At 35.3% G+C, this 20,308-nt stretch overlaps 1 protein-coding gene across 1 annotated transcript; it reads right to left on the reverse strand.

Moving 5' to 3' along the window:
* Nucleotides 1–6,722: 6,722 nt before the first annotated feature.
* LOC120635516 (oocyte zinc finger protein XlCOF28-like) lies at nucleotides 6,723–18,847 on the reverse strand. The gene is made up of 7 exons (XM_039906536.1): nucleotides 18,644–18,847; nucleotides 17,574–17,903; nucleotides 16,163–16,208; nucleotides 12,847–13,438; nucleotides 10,422–10,432; nucleotides 9,106–9,195; nucleotides 6,723–7,822 (listed from the first exon to the last, which is right to left on the reverse strand). Exons 2-7 carry the CDS (start codon nucleotides 17,862–17,864, stop codon nucleotides 7,026–7,028), a joined length of 1,827 nt encoding a protein of 608 aa, XP_039762470.1. The 5' UTR covers nucleotides 17,865–17,903; nucleotides 18,644–18,847; the 3' UTR covers nucleotides 6,723–7,025.
* Between the last annotated feature and the right edge of the window lie 1,461 nt (nucleotides 18,848–20,308).

Here is a 20,308-nt window from a genome sequence, read left to right on the forward strand (position 1 = left end):
GACGTAAGCATATATCATAATACTAATGATGTTGTTAACTTTGTAACTTCATCGATAGATTTTTCTGTTCTTTCTCCTGACTTATGTATGGCTCAATGCCAAATGGAAAATAGGATGAATATTTTGATTGTTGCACTTTATATATCTCCAAATCAGAAGTTGGACGATATTATTTTTTTTTTTCTTCCTCCTCCCTCTTCGTGCCTCTTTACTCGGTTGCAATAATGATAAAAAACCGATCTGCATCAGAAAAATCTTTGAAGCTAGTTGAATTTTTGAAAGATTATTTGAATTTTATATATTATTAAAAAAAAGTCCACAAACATTAACAACAAGATCCGGCACTAAAATTGCTGGGGTTTTTATGGAATGTAAACAATATTTGACGGCCGACTGGCGCAGTGGGCAGCGACCCTGCTTTCTGAGTCCAAGGCCGTGGGTTCGATTCCCACAACGGGAAAATGTTTGTGTGATAAACATAAGTGTTTTCAGTGTCTGGGTGTTTATATGTATATTATAAGTATTTTATTTATATTACCTATTCATAAAAATATTCTTCAGTCATCTTAGTACGCATAACACAAGCTTACTTTAGGGCTAGATGGCGATGTGTGTATTGTCGTAGTATATTTATTTATTTATATTAATATTTCATATTTCAGTTACCATAAGCCATAATAATAATATTACAATTAAATTAAAGCTGTAATAATCTTAGTAGTAATAAAGTAAAATGACATAATTGTATTATTTGTATTCATGTCCATAATAATAAAAGCCTGTTAAACTTTATCTAATTTAACTTTATTTAACCAGTTTCTGTAAAGTTGCAGTAGATCATTTTTCGAAAAATAAGGTCTTTAAGAAGTTTCACTTTTTACGTGTGTACACTAGTACACGCACACATTTTTATATTTTTTATTTGTGTATTTAGGTTAGGTTTAAAGATATTTATTTCCATAAAAGACACAAGTCACTTACATGGAAACAGCAATTAACAGTAACATAATTAAAATATCTAAGTGTCGATCGTAATGTGTAATTACAAAAAGTTGTATTACTCATTTCATGTATTTGAGTTTAAGGTGGGTAGTTCTGGATAATATGTTCCGATAGCTTAGTTTTAAATACATGAAATGAGTTTACATGTTTTAAAGTAGACGGCAAGTTGTTGTAAAGCTGTGCACCCTCATACGTGAACATTTTTTTTCCAGTATTTGTTCTAGTCCTAGGTAGAACTAAAAGACTTGCACGGCGCGTGCGAAGGGGACGTGCTGTCAGTTGCTTCAACGTTATGAACGATAGGCTAGTATGGAGTGAGCGTTTTATAATTTTTCTAAGAAGAATGCATGTATTATAAATGTATAACTGTTTTATGGTCATTAGCTTGGTTTCTTTATATATTTGTGAAGTGGGGGTTAAAAAGTTGTAGTGGAATAGAACTTTGATAATTTTGTTTTGTTGTATTTGGAGATCAGCTAATTTAGTTTTAGCAGCGCTGCCCCATATTTGTATTAGATAAAGTAGGTGCGGTTTGACTAGAGAATTATAAATGGTGTAGCGTATCTGGCGTGGAATACACCGGACAATTCGTCTAAGCGAGCCAGTAAGAGATGACAATTTTGTTCGTATATGTTCAATCTGGGCATTCCACGTCAGACCACTATCCATTCTAAGGCCTAGGTATTTTTCGCAAGCTTTCTCCTGAATTATTATATTATTAATTTTTAGTGCGTCATGAGAAGGAATTACTTTGTTTCTTGATTTGAAAATAACGTAGCATGTTTTTGATATATTTATTGTAAGAAGATTATATTGGAACCAAGAGAATAATTTGTTTAAATCTTCTTGAGCATGGGCTACTATTTGTTGTATTGAGGAGCCAAAGTAAAACAGACATGTGTCATCCGCGTACAAAGACACATGCCCATGTAAGCCTATATCGCGGATTTACTAGTAAAATTATGTCAGAAGTAAAGGGTTTGCTGCCATCCGTTGCAGAGTTCTGCCCTTTTTTCATCTCCCATCAGTCGCATCAGATCTCCACGAAATATTAGCCAAACTAAACGATAATAAAACTTTATAGTGCAATGAAAATTATTAAAATGAGTTTTAACGCAGTTATAGTGTAAAATGTGTACGGTGTTGAAGCCGTGATATCGCAGTGGGTAGGAGCTCGACTTCACTTTCGGGGGGCCGAGTTCGAATCCTAGCACCTCTAACTTTTCTAAGTTATGTACGTTTTAAGTTATTCAAAATATCGCTTGCTTCGACGGTGAAGGAAAACATCGTGAGGAAACCTGCATGCCTGATTGTTCTACATAACGTTCTCAAAGGTATGTTATGTCCACCAATATAAGTACTACGGCCTTAACCCCTTCTCATTGTGGGAGAAGACCCGTGCCCTGTAGTGGGCCGGTAATGCGTCGATATGTTGGTGTAAAACCGTCACAACTTTGCAACATGTTTGTTGCATTTTGTTTGGGAGTTGCGATTGAAATAATTGAAACATCACTTACTTTCACGCTGAAGAAAACATTGTGTGGAATCCTGCAATGCCTGATTCTATAATGTTCTGAAAGGTGTGGGTTAATTGTTAAGTCCTAAGCTATCCCAAGCCCTCCGTTTAAATAAATAAGTATCCTTACGGTAGCCTCACAATATATTTATATAAATATAGTATTTGTAAGACAACATATTAGTCTTTATAAACAAAAAGTGGATATAAACAATCGACTTACAAGAAATGGTCATAAATTAGTGAAATCTGCATATCGTCTGCGAAAGGTGCAGAAGTAATTTGTGGGATGGAGTATACGCTTTTATAATATGATTCCTAAGGTAATTTTGGACCTACCAATGCATAAGTTTAAAGAATGTGTTAAAACACATTTATTACAGCGAGGTTATTATACAATCGATGAATTTCTTAATGATTTGGAAGCATCGGGCTCCGCTTTCATCTCTCACAAGATAGAAAACTGAATTTTAAAATGTAAAATGTAAATTGTTGATATTGTAAAAGAGCAACTGCTGAGTTTCTTGCCGGCTTCTTCTCGGTAGAATCTGCCTTCCGAACCGGTGGTAGAATCACTACACACAGACAGACTTGACGTTTCAAAAGAGCTTATATTAGGCCTACTTGAAATAAATGAATTTTGAATTTTGAACCGTTCTGAGGAGACCCGTCCCCGGGGGTAGTGGGCCGGTAACAGGTCGTTATGTTTACAGCGAGCTCCTAAATTCGAAATCCGGGTCGAGAAAAACAGTATTAGGTTAGGTTAGGTAAGTATTGCATTAAAGCACGTTCGACAATCTGTTCCAGTAATAATCAGCCAACATATTCAAAACTCAAATTAAAAAATTTCTTTATTCATGTAGGCCTATCACAATGAAGCGTTCATACATATATGTTTACATAATTGTAAGGGGATGGTGATAACTTCGTTCGCCAACTTAAACGTTCTACGAGGGTTCCAAACGCGCCCTAGTCTAAGAAGAGCCCACAACAAACTTAGCCGGGTAAATTTTTTTTGTTATCACCATGTCACGATAAATTTATGTTACTAAATATTTAACTAATTTATAACTAATTCATTGTTACTGAATAAAAAAAAATTATAAACAGAATAGTCCTGTGTTTATATAGGTAATGTATATTTTTGACAATCACCTTTGAGTATCTTCCAAGTATACATGACATTGGCGTAATACAACGTGCTGATTTGTCACACCTAAAAGCCAAAAAAAGCAAAAGAAGGTAGAAGAATGATTCGCAGTATCCTTAACATACGCGTGGGATCACAATGGTAGGACTACCGCCTGACACATGATTGAGTTATTTGCTCTCTGACACTTTGGCATGTTACCGGTATATTTTAAGTTTTGTACAGTACGATTCAAATGTAAATGCGCCCCTGAAGTTTGCACACGACGTTGCGCACCACACACATTTTGGGTGTCCGGTGTAGCGGGGAGGGTAGCAGCGCACGTCTGCTAACTTCACGCAGATGCAATTAAGTTTGAATCGTACTGTACTTTTCGTGTGCAAGTCCATTAAATATGGGCCCGTCGATTAGTGCAATAAAAAATGTTGACGACGATCTCGATCGATCGGCTAAACATGCTGTGATACGAGGCTTAGGCAGTGGATACCGGGTATTTCAGTGCAATGCGCATACCACGGGGTCTGGATAAAAACCAACAAATTAAATATAAAGTTAAATTAAAAGTTCTCGACACAATAAAACTATTTTTAGTATTTATTTCCTAAGTTAGTATTCCTTATGCCTTCTTAATATAGTGTACATTATTCTACTGGTCAAGCCGTTTTGATAGCTATTGGCGTCCTCACAGCCGCTTTGATGTGTATATAAATGAAACAAAGTGGGCTGTATATAAAGCGGATAATAAGAATTACAACGGTGGTGACAATTATCTATAAAATGGTTGATCTTGTCGTCGGTGGTACATTTGAGGGAGCCTTGCGCCGCCGCGACCGTGCGTTACTATTTATTTCCTGCACAGTACCCATATTGAGGGTGGATGTAATATAAGTAATCTGCCATTTTGTGGCGGCGGCCATCTTTGACCGATTTTCATAAAACATAGAACACTGCCGACGTTTCATACATAAAAAAATAATGATCCGTCCAGCAGCTGACTGTGTGTCTGTTTCTGGCATCGTACACACAGCCAGTTATAACAAACCGTAGTTTTTGCGTCGGGGGTAAATAACTTTGTCTTTACCATGTTTATAACGGATCAGCCTTATTGTTTGCATCACGAGCTCCTGGATTCGATGCCCGGTTAGGTAAAACCGTCATCATCATCACATAAACTCTGTACCTACTACTGAGCACGGGTCTCCTCCCACAATAACAAGGGGTTAAGGCCGTAGTCCACCACGCTGGCCCAGTGCGGATTGGTAGACACCACTCACCTTTGAGAACATTATATAGAACTCTCAGGCTTGCAGGTTTCCTCATGTTTTCCTTCGCCGATGAAGGGATTCGAACTCAGCTCTCCGAAAGGGAAGTCGGGGTCCTGCCCACTGCGCTATCACCGCTTCAAACAAAACACAACAATTTAAGGTATATTGTACACCTTCGTGCCTTAAAGCAAGTTGGAGAATCTGTTCCAGTAATTATCCGACAACACATTGATGCGGAGTAAGTCTTCGGTTAATCCCATCTCTGCTATGAGAGAGCTTTGTGCTTAGCCGTGGGATCCTACAAGCTGAAGATGCTCAACTTGTACCAAGCTCAAGTTAGATCGTGCATGGAATACTGTTCCCATTTATGGGATGGCTCTGCCAAGTATCAGCTTGATGCCTTGGATACAGTGGATCGCCGTGCTAGAAGACTCATCGGTGACTTCGCCAATAAAAAACTTCAGAGTTTGGAGCATCGGCGCAAGGTTGCCTGCCTTTCGTTATTCTATAGGATATATGATTTTTTTTTAAATTTTTATTAATTTATTATTTTTTTTAATTTCATTCATTTGATAAAGAAAACTGTATCTTAGATAAATTATGTATAATTGGTAGTTGTAATGTTTTCACCACTATAAATTAAATAATGAATGAATACACTTTTAAAGTTTTATTGTACACCACACAAAAAATTTACAGAGATACAAATACAACAGCACAATAAGGTAAAACGTACAATTTGGCGGCCTTATCGCTAAATAGCGATCTCTTCCAGGCAACCAAAGGCATACAAGAAAATGCTATACGAAATTAGTAGGTGGTACAACAAACATTAGTGAAATATTAGGATTTTAAACTATATTAACATAAAATGAACATAAAACATAGTACATATCCATGTCCCTTTCTACTCCATGGGTGGGTAAGTGTACCCACCCCAAGTTCGCATCCAGCCTCTTAGTACCTCCATTAGCTTCTTGGGGCTCTCACCAATCAAAAGACCCAGTTACTCTTATCGAGATATAATGGACAGTGAACCAGCGTCTCAAGGTATATGCAGCATATCCAGAGACAACTCAAACACACATTATTATGCCTAATGGATAAAGTCAATAATACAACAATATTTTTTGCCATAAATATATTTACATCACACAAACGGACTCTTAAGAAACATTAAATAAATACACAATTAATAATAAAAATAAAATAAGTCTGAGATAGTACTCGGACCCTCTTCCCCTCGCCTGCAGATATTAAACCGGAAACGGTATTTATTTAATTATATAAAAAACAAGATGTGCTCAAGGACAACTTATCTCTAAAGATATTTCTTCCAGCAGCCATCAGTATTTTATCTCTGTCGAAACCTCAGTGCTTTAAACATTGGCAAGCACACCTGGGCCAAAATGTATGTATGTAATAGCATACTTAAATAATTATAAATATAAATTCACGTGATTTTATATCCATACATACGTGATGGAATGAATACACAATCCCAAACATTCGTTAGAATACAACGTGTAACCGAATTACAAAATACTGTTGAAGTATGCAGAAGTATATTTCATAAGGGTACGTCCTGTTAAAATAAAATATAAATTAAAAGAAGCATATTTACTTTTCCATACAAAGTGATTCAAAACATTAAAAACAACAAGTAATTACTTATGACGACCCTGTTGAAGACAAAAGACCGACACGCGCATAGTACCTACGCTACGCGACGCGTACCTAATAAAGAGACAAGAGTCATTTTATTTTACTATTGCAGTGCATCTGATTTCTTTCAGTAAAAACTGAGGCAGTAGTTTACTCAAAACTATTAGGTTTCGGTTTCACAGATAAATCTAAGAGACAGTACATAATGTACCTTTAGACTTTCTAGTTTGGGTTTTCATTTCCACGATGTAGACAAACTTAAAACTCCGTTTTTATGCCATTTGATGCCACTACATACCACGGCATTATAGTGACACTTTTAACAGAATATAAACCAGAAAATGTCAGTGTTTGCATTATTGTTTATACTGTCTTTACGTATGTCCACATGAGTATTTAAGAAACATTATGAACGAAAAATTAAAGACTACCTAACATGAGTCTTCATATGCCTCACTAGAGCACTACTTTGCGCAAATTTATAGTTACAAACTGTGCAGGAATAAGGCTTCTCGCCGGTATGGGTTCTCACATGGGTTGTTAAATTTTGCTTGTATTTAAACGAAGCCTCGCACTGATCACAAGGAAAAGGTTTGGCGTCAGTGTGACTCCTCATGTGACTCGTTAAACCTTGTTTAATTGTAAATTTAGCCTCGCATACGCCACACGAAAACGGTTTCTCGCCAGTGTGGTACCTCATGTGGACAGTTAAAGCGTGTTTGTTTGCAAATTTAGTCTGACACAAGAGACAAGAGTACGGCTTCTCGCCAGAGTGAGCCTTCAAGTGATTATTCAAAGTGCTCAATACTGCGAACTTCGCGTCACACAGCGAACAAGAGTACGGTTTCTCCCCAGTATGGGTCCTCATGTGGGAAGTTAAATGGTGTTTGCGAATAAATTTAGCCTGACACTGTCCACAGGCGAAAGGTTTATCGCCCATGTGAGTTTTCATGTGATAAATTAAATTGGCTTTATTTTTAAATACCGCCTGGCATATGTCGCAACAAAAACATTTTGCAGAAGCGTGAGAGCGCATGTGAGCTGTCAAATTACGCTTGAATGTAAAACTGGCGATACATTCCTCGCAACTATATGGTTTCCTGCCGTTGTGAGTGCTCATGTGTATCACCAGCGTACTTTTGCATTTACATTTATAGTCGCAAATATTGCAAGAGTAAGTCTTCTTAACAGCTTTACGGCGGCGGGGTGGACATAAGGAAGCCTCTGAAAGGAAAAAACTTTAAGTTTAATAAAATTTGTGAATTTTATAAACTAATAAATAAATAAAATATAATAATAATAACTAATAATACGACTCTCCAATTTACAAGCTATATATTACACTCCATGTAGTGCCTGGAGGCAAAAATTCTAATTTGCAACTATTTTAACTCAAATTTGTAATATCTCATGTAAGTTTTTCGATTCAGTTTTTTGTTATCACTGTTTTTAATTATACTGTGTAGATGTGTCATAGTTACCAAATAAAGAATTTTTATTATTATATTATCAATAACCCTTAGAAACGTGACCTATATACAGCGTGTCACGGGGACTTTTATATGTACACAGTTTATGCAATAAATTAGTGACATCTGATGAATTTTTAATCATTTGACTAGTCGCAGCAAAAGCTTTAGTAGTTGGAGAGTTTCTGGGAAAATACTATAGCCCTGATTATTTCTGCTCATTTCTGTGTTTCTTATTGGTCATTACAGATGCATGAGGCTTATAGCATCTACGCCTGAGGTTGATGGGCACAGGATGTGTTCAATTATTACAAAAATTCCGTCATTTAAAAAAAAATGCGTTCGACTTTAAAATACTTAATAAGATAATTGTTACTAACAATATTTAATTATATAATCTTGCTGCGATCATCATAGTAATAAACGTTAATTATCCCTACTAATATTATAAATGTCAATGTAAGTTTGTTTGTTACGCTTTCACGCAAAAACTGTTTAACCGATCCGCATAAAACTTTGTACACATATTCTTGGAAGTGTAAGAAGTAATATAGGATACTTTTTATCCCGACATCAAGCTCGGTTCCTTTAACCAAATTATAACCTGACTTTGAAAAAAATGAATAACCAATATTTTTTAAATAAATCGCAACTAAGTTGCAGTGGCTATAGGGGGGGCTCAGTCAGACTATATGGAATTTGTTGTATAGTATAAGGTTGTTTTTTATTTGTTAAGTACTAAAATAGGTTTAACTACATTGTATTACTAACACGATATGGACAAATGTCCGAAATAAAGATTTATTATAGGGCGGGGCACATAGCTCGGAGAACCGATGGACGTTGTCCCAAATTGTTGGAATTACGACCCCGCACCGGTAAGGACGGATGGCATCAAGCCAGTATCAGGAAGCCGCTGGCCCCAAGCGTCACAAAACTACAAAAGACCAATGACCAGCAATGGACGTTGGCATGATGATAATGGTGAAGAAACAGAAATCAATTACTCGCGTTAGGCTAATGCACTTTTGTATTTACTTTTATAAACACTACGACTGTGGGACTCGGTTGCCTTTTTTTTACACACAGCTCTACCGTATTTCCTGCCTTCCTTCGGCGAGGGAGATTCTGAAAGAAAAAAATAAGCTTCAACAAAATAAGTGTCAGATCCAGATCAGAGTCATCAGAGTACCAGATCTCGGGTGGAAGGATGAGTGTCAGCTGTTACGGCGTGTTTGAATAGCATCATCATCGTACGACTACAGGGCGCGGGCGATTCTCAGAATAAATAAATAAAGAAATATCTATATCAATCCAGCCCCCAAAGTAATAATAAATATACTACGACAATACACACACCGCCATCTAGTCCCAAAGTAAGCGTAGCTTGTGTTATGGGTACTAAGATGACTGATGAATATATTTATGAATAATATACATAAATACAAGATACAAGATGCAAGATGGAGGAGGCCTTTACCCGAAGATGGGTACCCAACTAACTAATGCATGTTTATTACTTAGATTCTCTTATTTTGTTTATTTATTTCTTTATTTTTTGTAATTTGATGTTTAATTTGTTACCTGGGATTAAATGGCTTATTTATTTATTTACATAAATACTTATAATATACATATAAACACCCAGACACTGGAAAAAATTCATGTTCATCACACAAACATTTTAAAGTAGTGGGAATCGAACCCACGGCCTTGGACTCGGAAAGCAGGGTAACTGCGCCAATCGGCCGTCTAGTAAGCGTAGCTTGTGTTATGGGTACTTATGGGTACTAGGATAACTGATGATTTTTTTTATCACTCATCATTATTATATTAGCCCATTACTGGGCACGGGTCTCGTCCCACAATGAGAAGGGGTTAAGACCGTAGTCCACCACGCTGGCCCAGTGCGGATTGGTGGACGCCACACACCTTTGAGAACGTTATAGAGAATTATCAGGCATGCAGGTTTCCTCACGATATTTTCCTTTAACGTTTAAGCAAGTGATATTTTAACTTATTATATTAGTAAAGATGTGCCCCGTTTCGATTCCTGGTAAAAGGTAAACTGAATTTTCTCTAGTCTATTCTGGTCAGAGGTTTCGGCCGTGGCTAGTTACCGTCCTAACGACAAAAACGTGCCACCAAAACGATTCAGCGTTCCAGTACGATCTCGCTTAGAAACAGATTAAGGGTTGAATACGGCTTTAATATACAACGTGTAACAGAATTACGAAATAATATTGATGGATGCATTAGTATATTTCATAAGGAATCAACCTGTAAAAATATTAAATCAAAAGAAGAATAGTTATTTTTCTATACAAAATATTTAAAAACATTGCAAGCTTTACTTCTGACAACCCTATTGAAGATAAAATACCGACACGTGCATAGTACCAGAGCTACGCGACGCGTACGTAATAAAGTGACAGGAGTCACACGATTTTCATTTAACACGTGATGTTAGGGCTATATCTGATTTGTTTCAGTAAAAACTATTGCAGTGGTTTACTCAAAAACTATAAGGTTTTCGGTTTCACAGATAAGTCTCGGAGACAGTACATAATGTACCTTCAAAGACTGAAGTATTATTTCGGTTTTTTATTTACGTGTTGTATATACTATCAGTTTAGACTGCATCATCGGCATGACGGCTGACTGGCACAGTGGGCGGCGAACCTGCTTTCTGAGTCGTGGCCGTGAGTTCGATTACCACAGTTGGAAAATGTTTGTGTGATGAACATGAATGTTTTTCAGTGTCTGGGTATTTATCTGTATATTATAAGTATTTATGTGTATTATATTCATAAAAAAAATATTCATCAGCTATCTTAGTACCCATAACACAAGCTACGCTTACTTTGGGCCTAGATGGCGATGTGTGTATGGTCGTAGTATATTTATTTTATCATCACATAGTACCAGGCGAGATTGCAGTCAAGGGCTAACGTGTAATAAAGAGAGAAAAAAAATACACGTAATCATTTAAATTATTTATTTTTTCTCATATCTATTTTTACAATACGCGTGGGATACAACGCTGACTGCCCACAAAACATAAATATCCATTTACAACATTAAATATTTAACGCTTAAACTAAAATACCACAACCGCCTATATAAAATCTTGTATAATAAAATAAACATAATGTCATAAACTAAACACTATTTTTTCTTTCGTGTCCTATAACGTAAACTATCTTTTCGTCACTTATTTGTTTGAAGTTAATTTTAAATTGTAAAGAATGTAATAAAAAAACGCTTACACATAAAGAATAATCTCTTTTTAACCGACTTAAAAAGGAGGGGGTTCTCAATTCGTCGGAATCTTTTTTTTATTTTTATGTATTTTACTCGAGAACGAATGAACCGATTTGAAAAATTATTTTTTTGCTATAAAGGGCATTTTTATTTTAACTAAAAAATAATTTATGTATTATTTATTATTTTATTACACTTATTTTTATTATATTTTTAAAACATACTTTAATTTGTTTACATCATAGGACATGCTAAGAGAAAATGGTGTGTACTTCTTGACTAAATAAATTAATATTTTACAACATCGGTAGAAACTTAAGGCCTTACAAATAAACCTGGCATAACGACGGAACAGTTATTCAGTGCCTTGTGACACTCCAACTGACAGCTCCTTTCAAATATAAAAAAACAAGGGACAGAACTAAACTGTCATCGTAATAACCCATAACAGGGCATGGCTCTCCTTAGGGGGGAGACGGGTATAGGCTGTAGTCCACCACTCTGGCCTAAAGCGGATTGATGGACTTCACACCTTTGAGAAATTTCAGGCATCACCTGATATTGTTAAAGCAAGTGATATTTAAATGCTTTTTAAGCGCACATAACTTAGGAAATGTGCAAAAGTCAGGCTTTTATAATATGATTTTCAAGGTAATTCTGAACCTACCAACGCATAAGTTAAAACAATGTGTTAAAACATTTAATAAATCGTGGTTACTATACGGTTGATGAGTTTCTAAACGAAAAGGCTTATAAACTGAAAAATTATGTTAAAAAAGAGCAATCCGCTGAGTTTCTTGCCGGCTCTTCTCTGTGGACCAGTGGCGTGCACTTCATACATGCACAAAAGCACTGCCTACCGTAAACTTTTTCTATAACTCATAAATACGAAGGATTTTCCCATGTTATGGCATCTTTACTGACAGCCGGTTCGCGCAGTGGGCAGTAACCCTGATTTCCGCGTCCAAGGCCGTGGGTATGATTCCCACAACTGGAAAAATGTTTGTGTGATGAACATGAATGTTTTTCGGTGTCTGGGTGTTTATCTGTATATATTATAAGTATTTATGTGTATTAAATTCATAAAAATATTCATCAGATATCTCAGTACCCATAACACAAGCTACGCTTACTTTGGGGCTAGATAGCGATGTGTGTATTGTCGTAGTATATTTATTTTATTTTTTGATTTATTTATTTCCTTCTTTATGCATACCCTGGTCAAAAACCTTGTGCACGCCACTGCTGTGGAATGCCTTCCGAACCGGTGGTAGGGTTACTACTAACGGACCAACTAGACGTTTCAAACGTCGAATCGTTCCATCGGTATATAAACTGGGCTATACTTTAAATGAATTCTGAATTGGATTTATTTTTAATTTCTAAAATACCATCAAGTACTTTAACTGACGTGACGTGCGGTGTCAGCACGGGAATACAACCCAGAGTTTACTCGTAAACCGAACAATATTTTCAACAATACTTTTAATTTAATTTCTTATTATATTATGTTACTTAACGATAGTTTGCGCGTGACTTTCATCACCAGTATGAGGCTGCTTCCTGAAATGTATTCTCATGTGGGAGCGTTTATGCGTGAACTTCTTCTCGCATATCTCACAATAGAAGCGTTTGTAGCCCGCGTGCGTTTTCATGTGGGAGTTCAAGTGGCGCTGCTGTCCGAACGTCTTCGGGCACAATGTACACGAGAACGGCTTCGCGTCGGTGTGCGTGAGCATGTGCGAGTTGAGATTGCATTTCTTTGTGAATCTGGTGAGACATATGTCACACGAGAAGGATTTCTCGCCAGTGTGAGTCCTCATGTGGTCAGTAAGATGTTGCTTTTGTATGAAGTTCCGCTGGCAGAGCTCGCAGGCGTACGGTTTCTCGCCGGTATGCGTTCTCCTGTGATCGTTTAAATGGTGTTTCTTTATGAACTTCTTGTCGCATTGGTCGCAAGAGAACGGTTTCTCGCCCGTGTGCGTCATCATATGCAGGAGTAATCTACTTTTGAATTTGCACGTGTAATCGCAGAGGCTGCACGCGTTAAGTCTCAACTCCTTGGCAGCGTTTTGGATCTGGGGATATGTATCCGAAAACTGCGGATCTGGAAGTCAAGAAGTTATCTTTTGAGAAGTTAAAAGTTTGAGATGGTGATAACAAAAAATCTTCTTAGAGCAGGGCGCGTTTGGAACCCTCGCAGCTTTAGGTTTAAGTTGGCGAACGAAGTTATCACCATCCCCATACAATTTTGTAAACATATATGTATGAACGCTTCATAAGTGCCTTTGATAGGCCTACAATAATAAACAAATTTTGAATTTGAATTTATTAAACGTAAGCTTATAAATTCGCCCATCAACCCGTATTGGAGCAGCGTGGTGGGTCTATGCTCTAAAACCGTCTCTCCTTTGAGAGAAGAGGTCTGTGCCCAGCAATGGGACGTTGATAGACCGGTGATGATGAAGCTTATAAATTCAAATTCAAAATTCAAAAATGTTTTATACATGTAGAACTATCACAGGCACTTATGAAGCGTTCATAGATATATGTTATGTACTTTCCCGGTGTTTTTTTTCTCGTAATGGAAGGAGTATACAGTAAACAATGCAGATATGCAAAGGCGGCCTTATTGCTGCAAGCAATCTCTTACAGGCAACCAATGGATGAAGTAACAGGCAACCAATGGATGAAGTAACTAACTGCCTGTTCGGAAAACACTACTAAAGTGGAGTGGTTTTTGATGCTTCAATATTAGTCGTGTACGCGGCTTCTGTATGTTCACAGAACTTACTTTAAGTATACATTACTAGAAACGTGTTATGTGACGTGGTTAGGTATGTTAAGATTAATCACGCCGAAAGTGGTTAAATTGTCATTTAAAGAAACAATAATACTACCTGTATTAGATTTTTAACATCAGATAATTCTGCTTGGACAACTCACTAAGAAAACTTATCAAAAAGTAAAAATGTAAAAAAGTAAAGTAGGTGACTACTTAATTACACACTAAAACTCACTAATAAAAGATTGTATTGTGACATGGAAGCGTTCGGAAGATTACTTTTTAAGTTAAAAAAACAAAGAAAGTTAATGGAAACTAATAATATCCCCTTCCTTATTGTGTATGTGTCTTTTTAAATGAAATCTAAATTCTATTAATTTAATTATTTTCAATAACGTTTATTAATAACGATAATAATATAATAAAAGTTTTTACTAAAGGCAAAGAAATCCAGTCATCATCATCTTCATCACATTATGAAGAAACTCATAAAGAATTGAATGTAAAAAAAAATTATGTTACCTGTGAATAAAATTTGAGATTGCACACAAGTTATTTCAAACTGTTATAAAAATTGGTGTACATATTAACGCTGTAATAAATGTTAAAATGAAACGCTAAGTCACGTTCCGTTTTAAAATTCTAGTGTTATCACGATTACTTTTTTTAAAATTCAATTTATATTACAAAAATGCTTAAATACTTACAAGGTAACGCGAGAGTTCTCATGTGCATCACAATATCATAAAACCGCTAAACCTTACACTGATAAAAAAAACTAATATTTGGTGTAAAATTTAAAAACAATATATTTGTTATTTTTAAGTGTAAAGTTTATTTTCAAACTTTTACGAAAATAATAAACATCAACAAAGAAAAGCTCTTTATATTGTTTTTTTTTGTCAAAGTTATTTTGTTTTATATTTAAATTTTCAGAATAATATCTTTTCAATATGTAAAGAAAAGATTTTATTTTATTTATTTATTTATTTTCTTATTCTAACACTATGATTACAGAATACTTAAACCTAATGCGATAGTGTAGCTTTAAAAAAAAAAAAAAAAATCTTATCATCCTTATGCTATATCCGAAGCTATTTAAATTATCTATTCCCGTAATCAATTTTGTTTCAAAATAACATCACTTACTTATACGTTTAAAAGTACTAGTTTATTTTGTTTTACTGAGCACGTTTACCAAATACGAAAAAGAAAAATGTCTTCCCTATACGGAAAAAAATATACTTTGCGCTCATGTTTAGATATAATTTTTTTTATTAATGTTATGACGTTTACTCTTAAATTAAATTAATACAGTAACCTTATCGAGAAGCGACGATACCCCGGCAGACACCTCCAACTCAAGTTATTGCGGTTTAAGCGATAAAAATATCACTTGCTTCAACGGTAAAGGAAAACATTGTGAGGAAACCTGCATGCCTGAGAGTTCTCCATAACGTTCTCAAAGGTGCGTGGAGTCCACCTATCTGCACAGGGCCAGCGTGGTGGACTATGGCCAGAACGTTCTGATTCTGAGATTGGTGTATCCAATAGTGGAACGTAAATACATTGATGTTACACTAAATTATAATCAAATTCAAATTCAAATTTCATTTATTTCAAGTAGGCCTAATTAATAAGCACTTTTGAAACGTCAAGTCAGTCTGTTTGTAGTGACTCTACCACCGGTTCGGAAGACAGATTCCACTGAGAAGAGCCGGCAAGAAACTCAGCAGATTGCTATTTTCCAACATCATTTTAAAGTATTCCAGTCCACTACAATATCCTATACCAGTCCACTACTGGAATAAATGCCTCTCCCAATGGATGTGTTTGCCCGATATCACAACGTTGGGCAGACGTGTTGGTGATCCCAGTATATGGTAGTAGCAACAGAGGTTTCTGCTGCCCGCTCTTTGTTATACCTGTTCCCTTAGTACCTACCACACAGGCAGGTAGAGGAGGGGTGGTGACAACTGTATGCTGATCTGCCGTCACCACACAGCACACTAACTTAAAGTTACTCGTGATATATTCAGCACTTACCTAGTGTTTGTAGGCAGTCTTCGGTGGCATTCGCTTCGGGCTCAAACTGAAAAAAAAACTATATTTGCAAAAGTTCCATATTATGAACTAAAATATAAAATTCAAATTCTCTTATTTGCATAAAACATAAAAACATCAAAATAAACAAAATCAAAATAGTCGGCTGAATATAATAAAATTTCATTAATTTTACTGTATGGAATAATAAATTTAAAAACATGGAGTGTCCTAAGATAAGGCATTGGCCATAACTCTTCAATAAAAATTAACGTATAAGCTTAGGTTAGAAAATGTTAGTAATCATTGACATATATTAAATATTAAATATTTGCTAGTTTGTAAAACTGCTTATCAATTTTTTTTAATATCTGGGAAATATAAAATTGTAAGTAATTATTTTGTGAAGTGGGTAGCACTTTAACAAATATCTGTTACATATTTGTTGATAAGCTGTTGATTGTTGTTCCTTTAGGAAAAAAACTCGCTAATTTTATCAATTATTTAAGTAAACATAATACGTAGCAGTGCATATTATTGCATATTAGTGCTTATATTGGGAAACATGTTATATGTATTTTATAATTTTTATAAGTTTTTTTTATATACTATGACAATATGTATATAATGACTATGTGTATACACATCGCCATCTAGCCCAAAAGTAAGCTTAGCTTGTGTTACGGGGAAGTAAGATAACTAATGAATAATTTCATGAATAATTAATAAATAGATAAACACCCAGATACTGAAAAACATTCATGTTCATCACACAAACAATGTCCAGTTGTGGGAATCAAACCCACCTCATCAAAGCCTTGGACTCGGAAAGCAGGGTCGCTCGCGCCAATCGGCCGTCAGTGTTTACTAACTTTGTGCTGTCCACATTCGAAATATGAATTTGAAGTATTTTATTATTAAAATGGTCAGGGTCAGGGTGACCAAAACGCTAAAATGGAGATGGACAGGGCTATATGCTTCGCGAGAAACGCGAGACCATGACTTGATGAGACATGACCAATGGACCAATGCTTTGACTGAATGGGAAGTTAGGGATGGCTCAAAGAGAAAAAAGGGTAGACAAAGAAAGCGGTGGGTTGATGACATGAAGCAGACGGCAGGCATACTATGGTCATGTGTGGCGGTTCCAAGCCTATGCGTCAGGAGACATGCTGATTACTGTTAACTAAAGTGAGAGATATTGATTAGATAGTGTTCATAATTTAAATTTACATAATGTACATTCTGTATATCAGCAATAAAAGCTTAATTTATTTATTTATTTTTATTATTAAAATACTTTATAATTTTTTGGAAGAATTTGAACCTGTTAGAACTGAAATCCTTCATGATTGCGAGAGCGTTTAATAATAAACAAATAATGATAAGGATGGACAAAAAATTACAGACTCACTTCAATTTGTAATGTGACATGGTTAGGCACATCCAATATAGTATCTGTGCAGTCGGTTGACTCATCTTCTTCAAATATTTCCTTCTTGATTGGCATTAACAGTTCTATTGGTTTATTCAGATATTCATCATCAGAGTGTTGACTCGAGCCGGAGAATTCCTTTTTTGGTATTATAAAGTCTTTATTGTCTATACAGTCATTTTCAAACGTGATCTCTAATTCTTCTCCAATTTCCGTTTTGGGTATAATGAGGAAGCTTGTATCAGCTGACACATTTCCTCGTTCCTCCATTGTGAAGTTTTGCTTAACGTATTCTGCTTCATGCGAGTGCTGTAAAATTAAATTTAAATGTTATTTCAAGAAAACACATAATAATGCCATGTCTGTCTGATTGTGACTCTACCGCAGGTTGAGAAGGCAGATTTTACCGAGACGGAGCCAGCAAGAAACTCAGCAGTTGCGGTTCAAATAAATTCACTATTATTTCTTTTTTTTAACCGATCAGATTGGCCATTATCCAGAGAGATTTTCTAACTATAAAGGATATTATAGTGCACAAAACATACATGACGGCTTAGGCGTCAACAAGTTATTTCTAAATGTCAACACTGTTGATTTCACGATTTATGTTATTATGTGCACTCTTTATTCTTTCACTCTTGTAGTTTGATGGGACAGCAGCTCTGACATGACAATGAAATAAAATGAAAAAATCTCCTGTACAAGACTAAAGCGTGTCTTTTTATAACTCTTACAATGCCTATCCTTAAGTTTTTTAGAACTTGTACTGGAGATTTTTTTATTTTAGCCCATCTGCTTACTTACTCGTTCTCGTATGCACGCCAATGTTGGTAGACGGGGTGTTTACCAACAGTGGCGTGCATACTAGCACTACTTGAAGAGTATGAGCTGTTAAACAAGCTATGCCCGACTTCTCAATTATGTTCTGAAACACAAGTGAAGTCCACTAATTCGCACATGGCAAGCGTGATGGACTACGGTCTTAGCCCTTCACATTCTGAGAGGAGACCCGTGCTATGTAATGATTTAGTGATTTAATAGAAAAGTACCGTTATGTGCTACGAAGTATTCGATTTGCATCAATTATTATAACACGAAAATCCTTCGGCTAAATCTCTTTCAAAAACAATAGAACGCTAGTTTAATGTATCACAAGAGACACTTTTTGCAGTTCGCAGAAAAAAAACTTATAATTTCTTTTAGTTTTCATTTTTCCAATTTCTTCCGCTTATCAAAACCATAGACTTGAGTAATCAAAATAATAAATCAATCACAGACAAACAGCTCTTGAGTTCCGATATACACAGATGATTCACCTGTCTTGTTATTATACAACCAAAGACTATATGTATAAGTCCATATAGGAATATAGATACATTACTTTCAGATACTGTTAAGCTTTTTTAAACAGACCTGAAAAACTCGATCTGCAAAACTTGCTATGGTCTTTACACGTTTCATTTTTAAAATGTAAAACAGGATAAATTTGCTTAGTTTTCTTAGTTCCTCTTCGATATCTGTTTATTATTCATTGTACTTAGGATTGAACCATTGTTAAGTGCTCCTTGGAGATATAGTATTCTGTGATCTGTAATATGAATACTGAGTAATTAAAAAAATCTAACTAACAGACAGACATACTTTTTAATTAAACTAACATATATAACTAATTAAAGTATGAAGGTTATAATACTCATGTTTATTCATGTAAAGAGTCGCAAAATATATTTTCAAGAAGCCAAGCCAGCCGAAAGACTTGAATCCATGGCTATAAAATAATATGAACAATATTTAGACAGGTACATATCTATTTTTCAACAAATAATTTTAGTCATTGATTTAATTTCATAGTTTGTAGTTTTCGGGAACATTGACTGCAATCACTGCTGTCAAACGTCACTTTTGTTTTGTTTATGGAGGGTAGAGGTAAGGAGAGTCATCTGTGTATATGAAAAAGTGTCGTCAAAATGTATTAAATTAGGATGGCGCCACGTTTGCATCAGGGTAACTCTTAAAAGAAGCGCCAAATATAAATATTGTTAGAGTAGGCTTGAAAAATAAACAAGAAAGTATGGAGATACAAGGAAGTAAGGTTATATTTACTACAATATTTTGTACAACGTAAGTTGTATACGAAATACTATAGTGACTCTTTTAATAATGTTAATTGTGTCAGACTCTGGAATTCCCTGCCTGCTGACATACATTAGGCTCAATATCGAAATATATTCAAGAAGCTTTTGGAAAACCTTTTCTTGTCTATTTATAGTATTATATAGTACGTAGTATACTGCTTCAATATGTATATACTTATATATTTTATGTATAATAAGTGTGTAGTATTAGAATTTATGAGTAAATAGTTTATTATATTTATTTTTTATATTTACATATATATTATGGATATTATATATATATGTATATATATACATATATGAATTGCTACACCTACCAGTTCCTTCGTCTTTCCTAACGTCAAAGGTTGTCCGGAAGAGATCGCTTTAGTGATAGGACCCTCTGTGTACGCTCTATTTTCTATACAAGTTTCTTCTATACATGTGTTTAATTTGTCTCTGACGTAGGTGGCATCCCGATAACTCGAGCTCCACGCCGTTTAATTTTAGGGTATAACAACATTCATAATTTGTAACTTACCTTACAACCTATTATAACGATAAATCATATAATGTGGGTTTTATTTTCTTCCAAACCCC

Source organism: Pararge aegeria, chromosome 27 (genome assembly GCF_905163445.1).
Source record: "Pararge aegeria chromosome 27, ilParAegt1.1, whole genome shotgun sequence".
NCBI lineage: Eukaryota > Metazoa > Arthropoda > Insecta > Lepidoptera > Nymphalidae > Pararge > Pararge aegeria.

Coding starts and splice junctions, on each gene's coding strand:
- LOC120635516 (XM_039906536.1), bottom strand. CDS start 17,864: ATGGAGGAACGAGGAAATGTGTCAGCTGATACAAGCTTCCTCATTATA. Junction 16,209..17,573: donor ATGTCACATTACAAATTGAA/GTGAGTCTGTAA, acceptor TTTTTTTTTCAG/TTTGAGCCCGAAGCGAATGC. Junction 13,439..16,162: donor AGACTGCCTACAAACACTAG/GTAAGTGCTGAA, acceptor CTTGACTTCCAG/ATCCGCAGTTTTCGGATACA.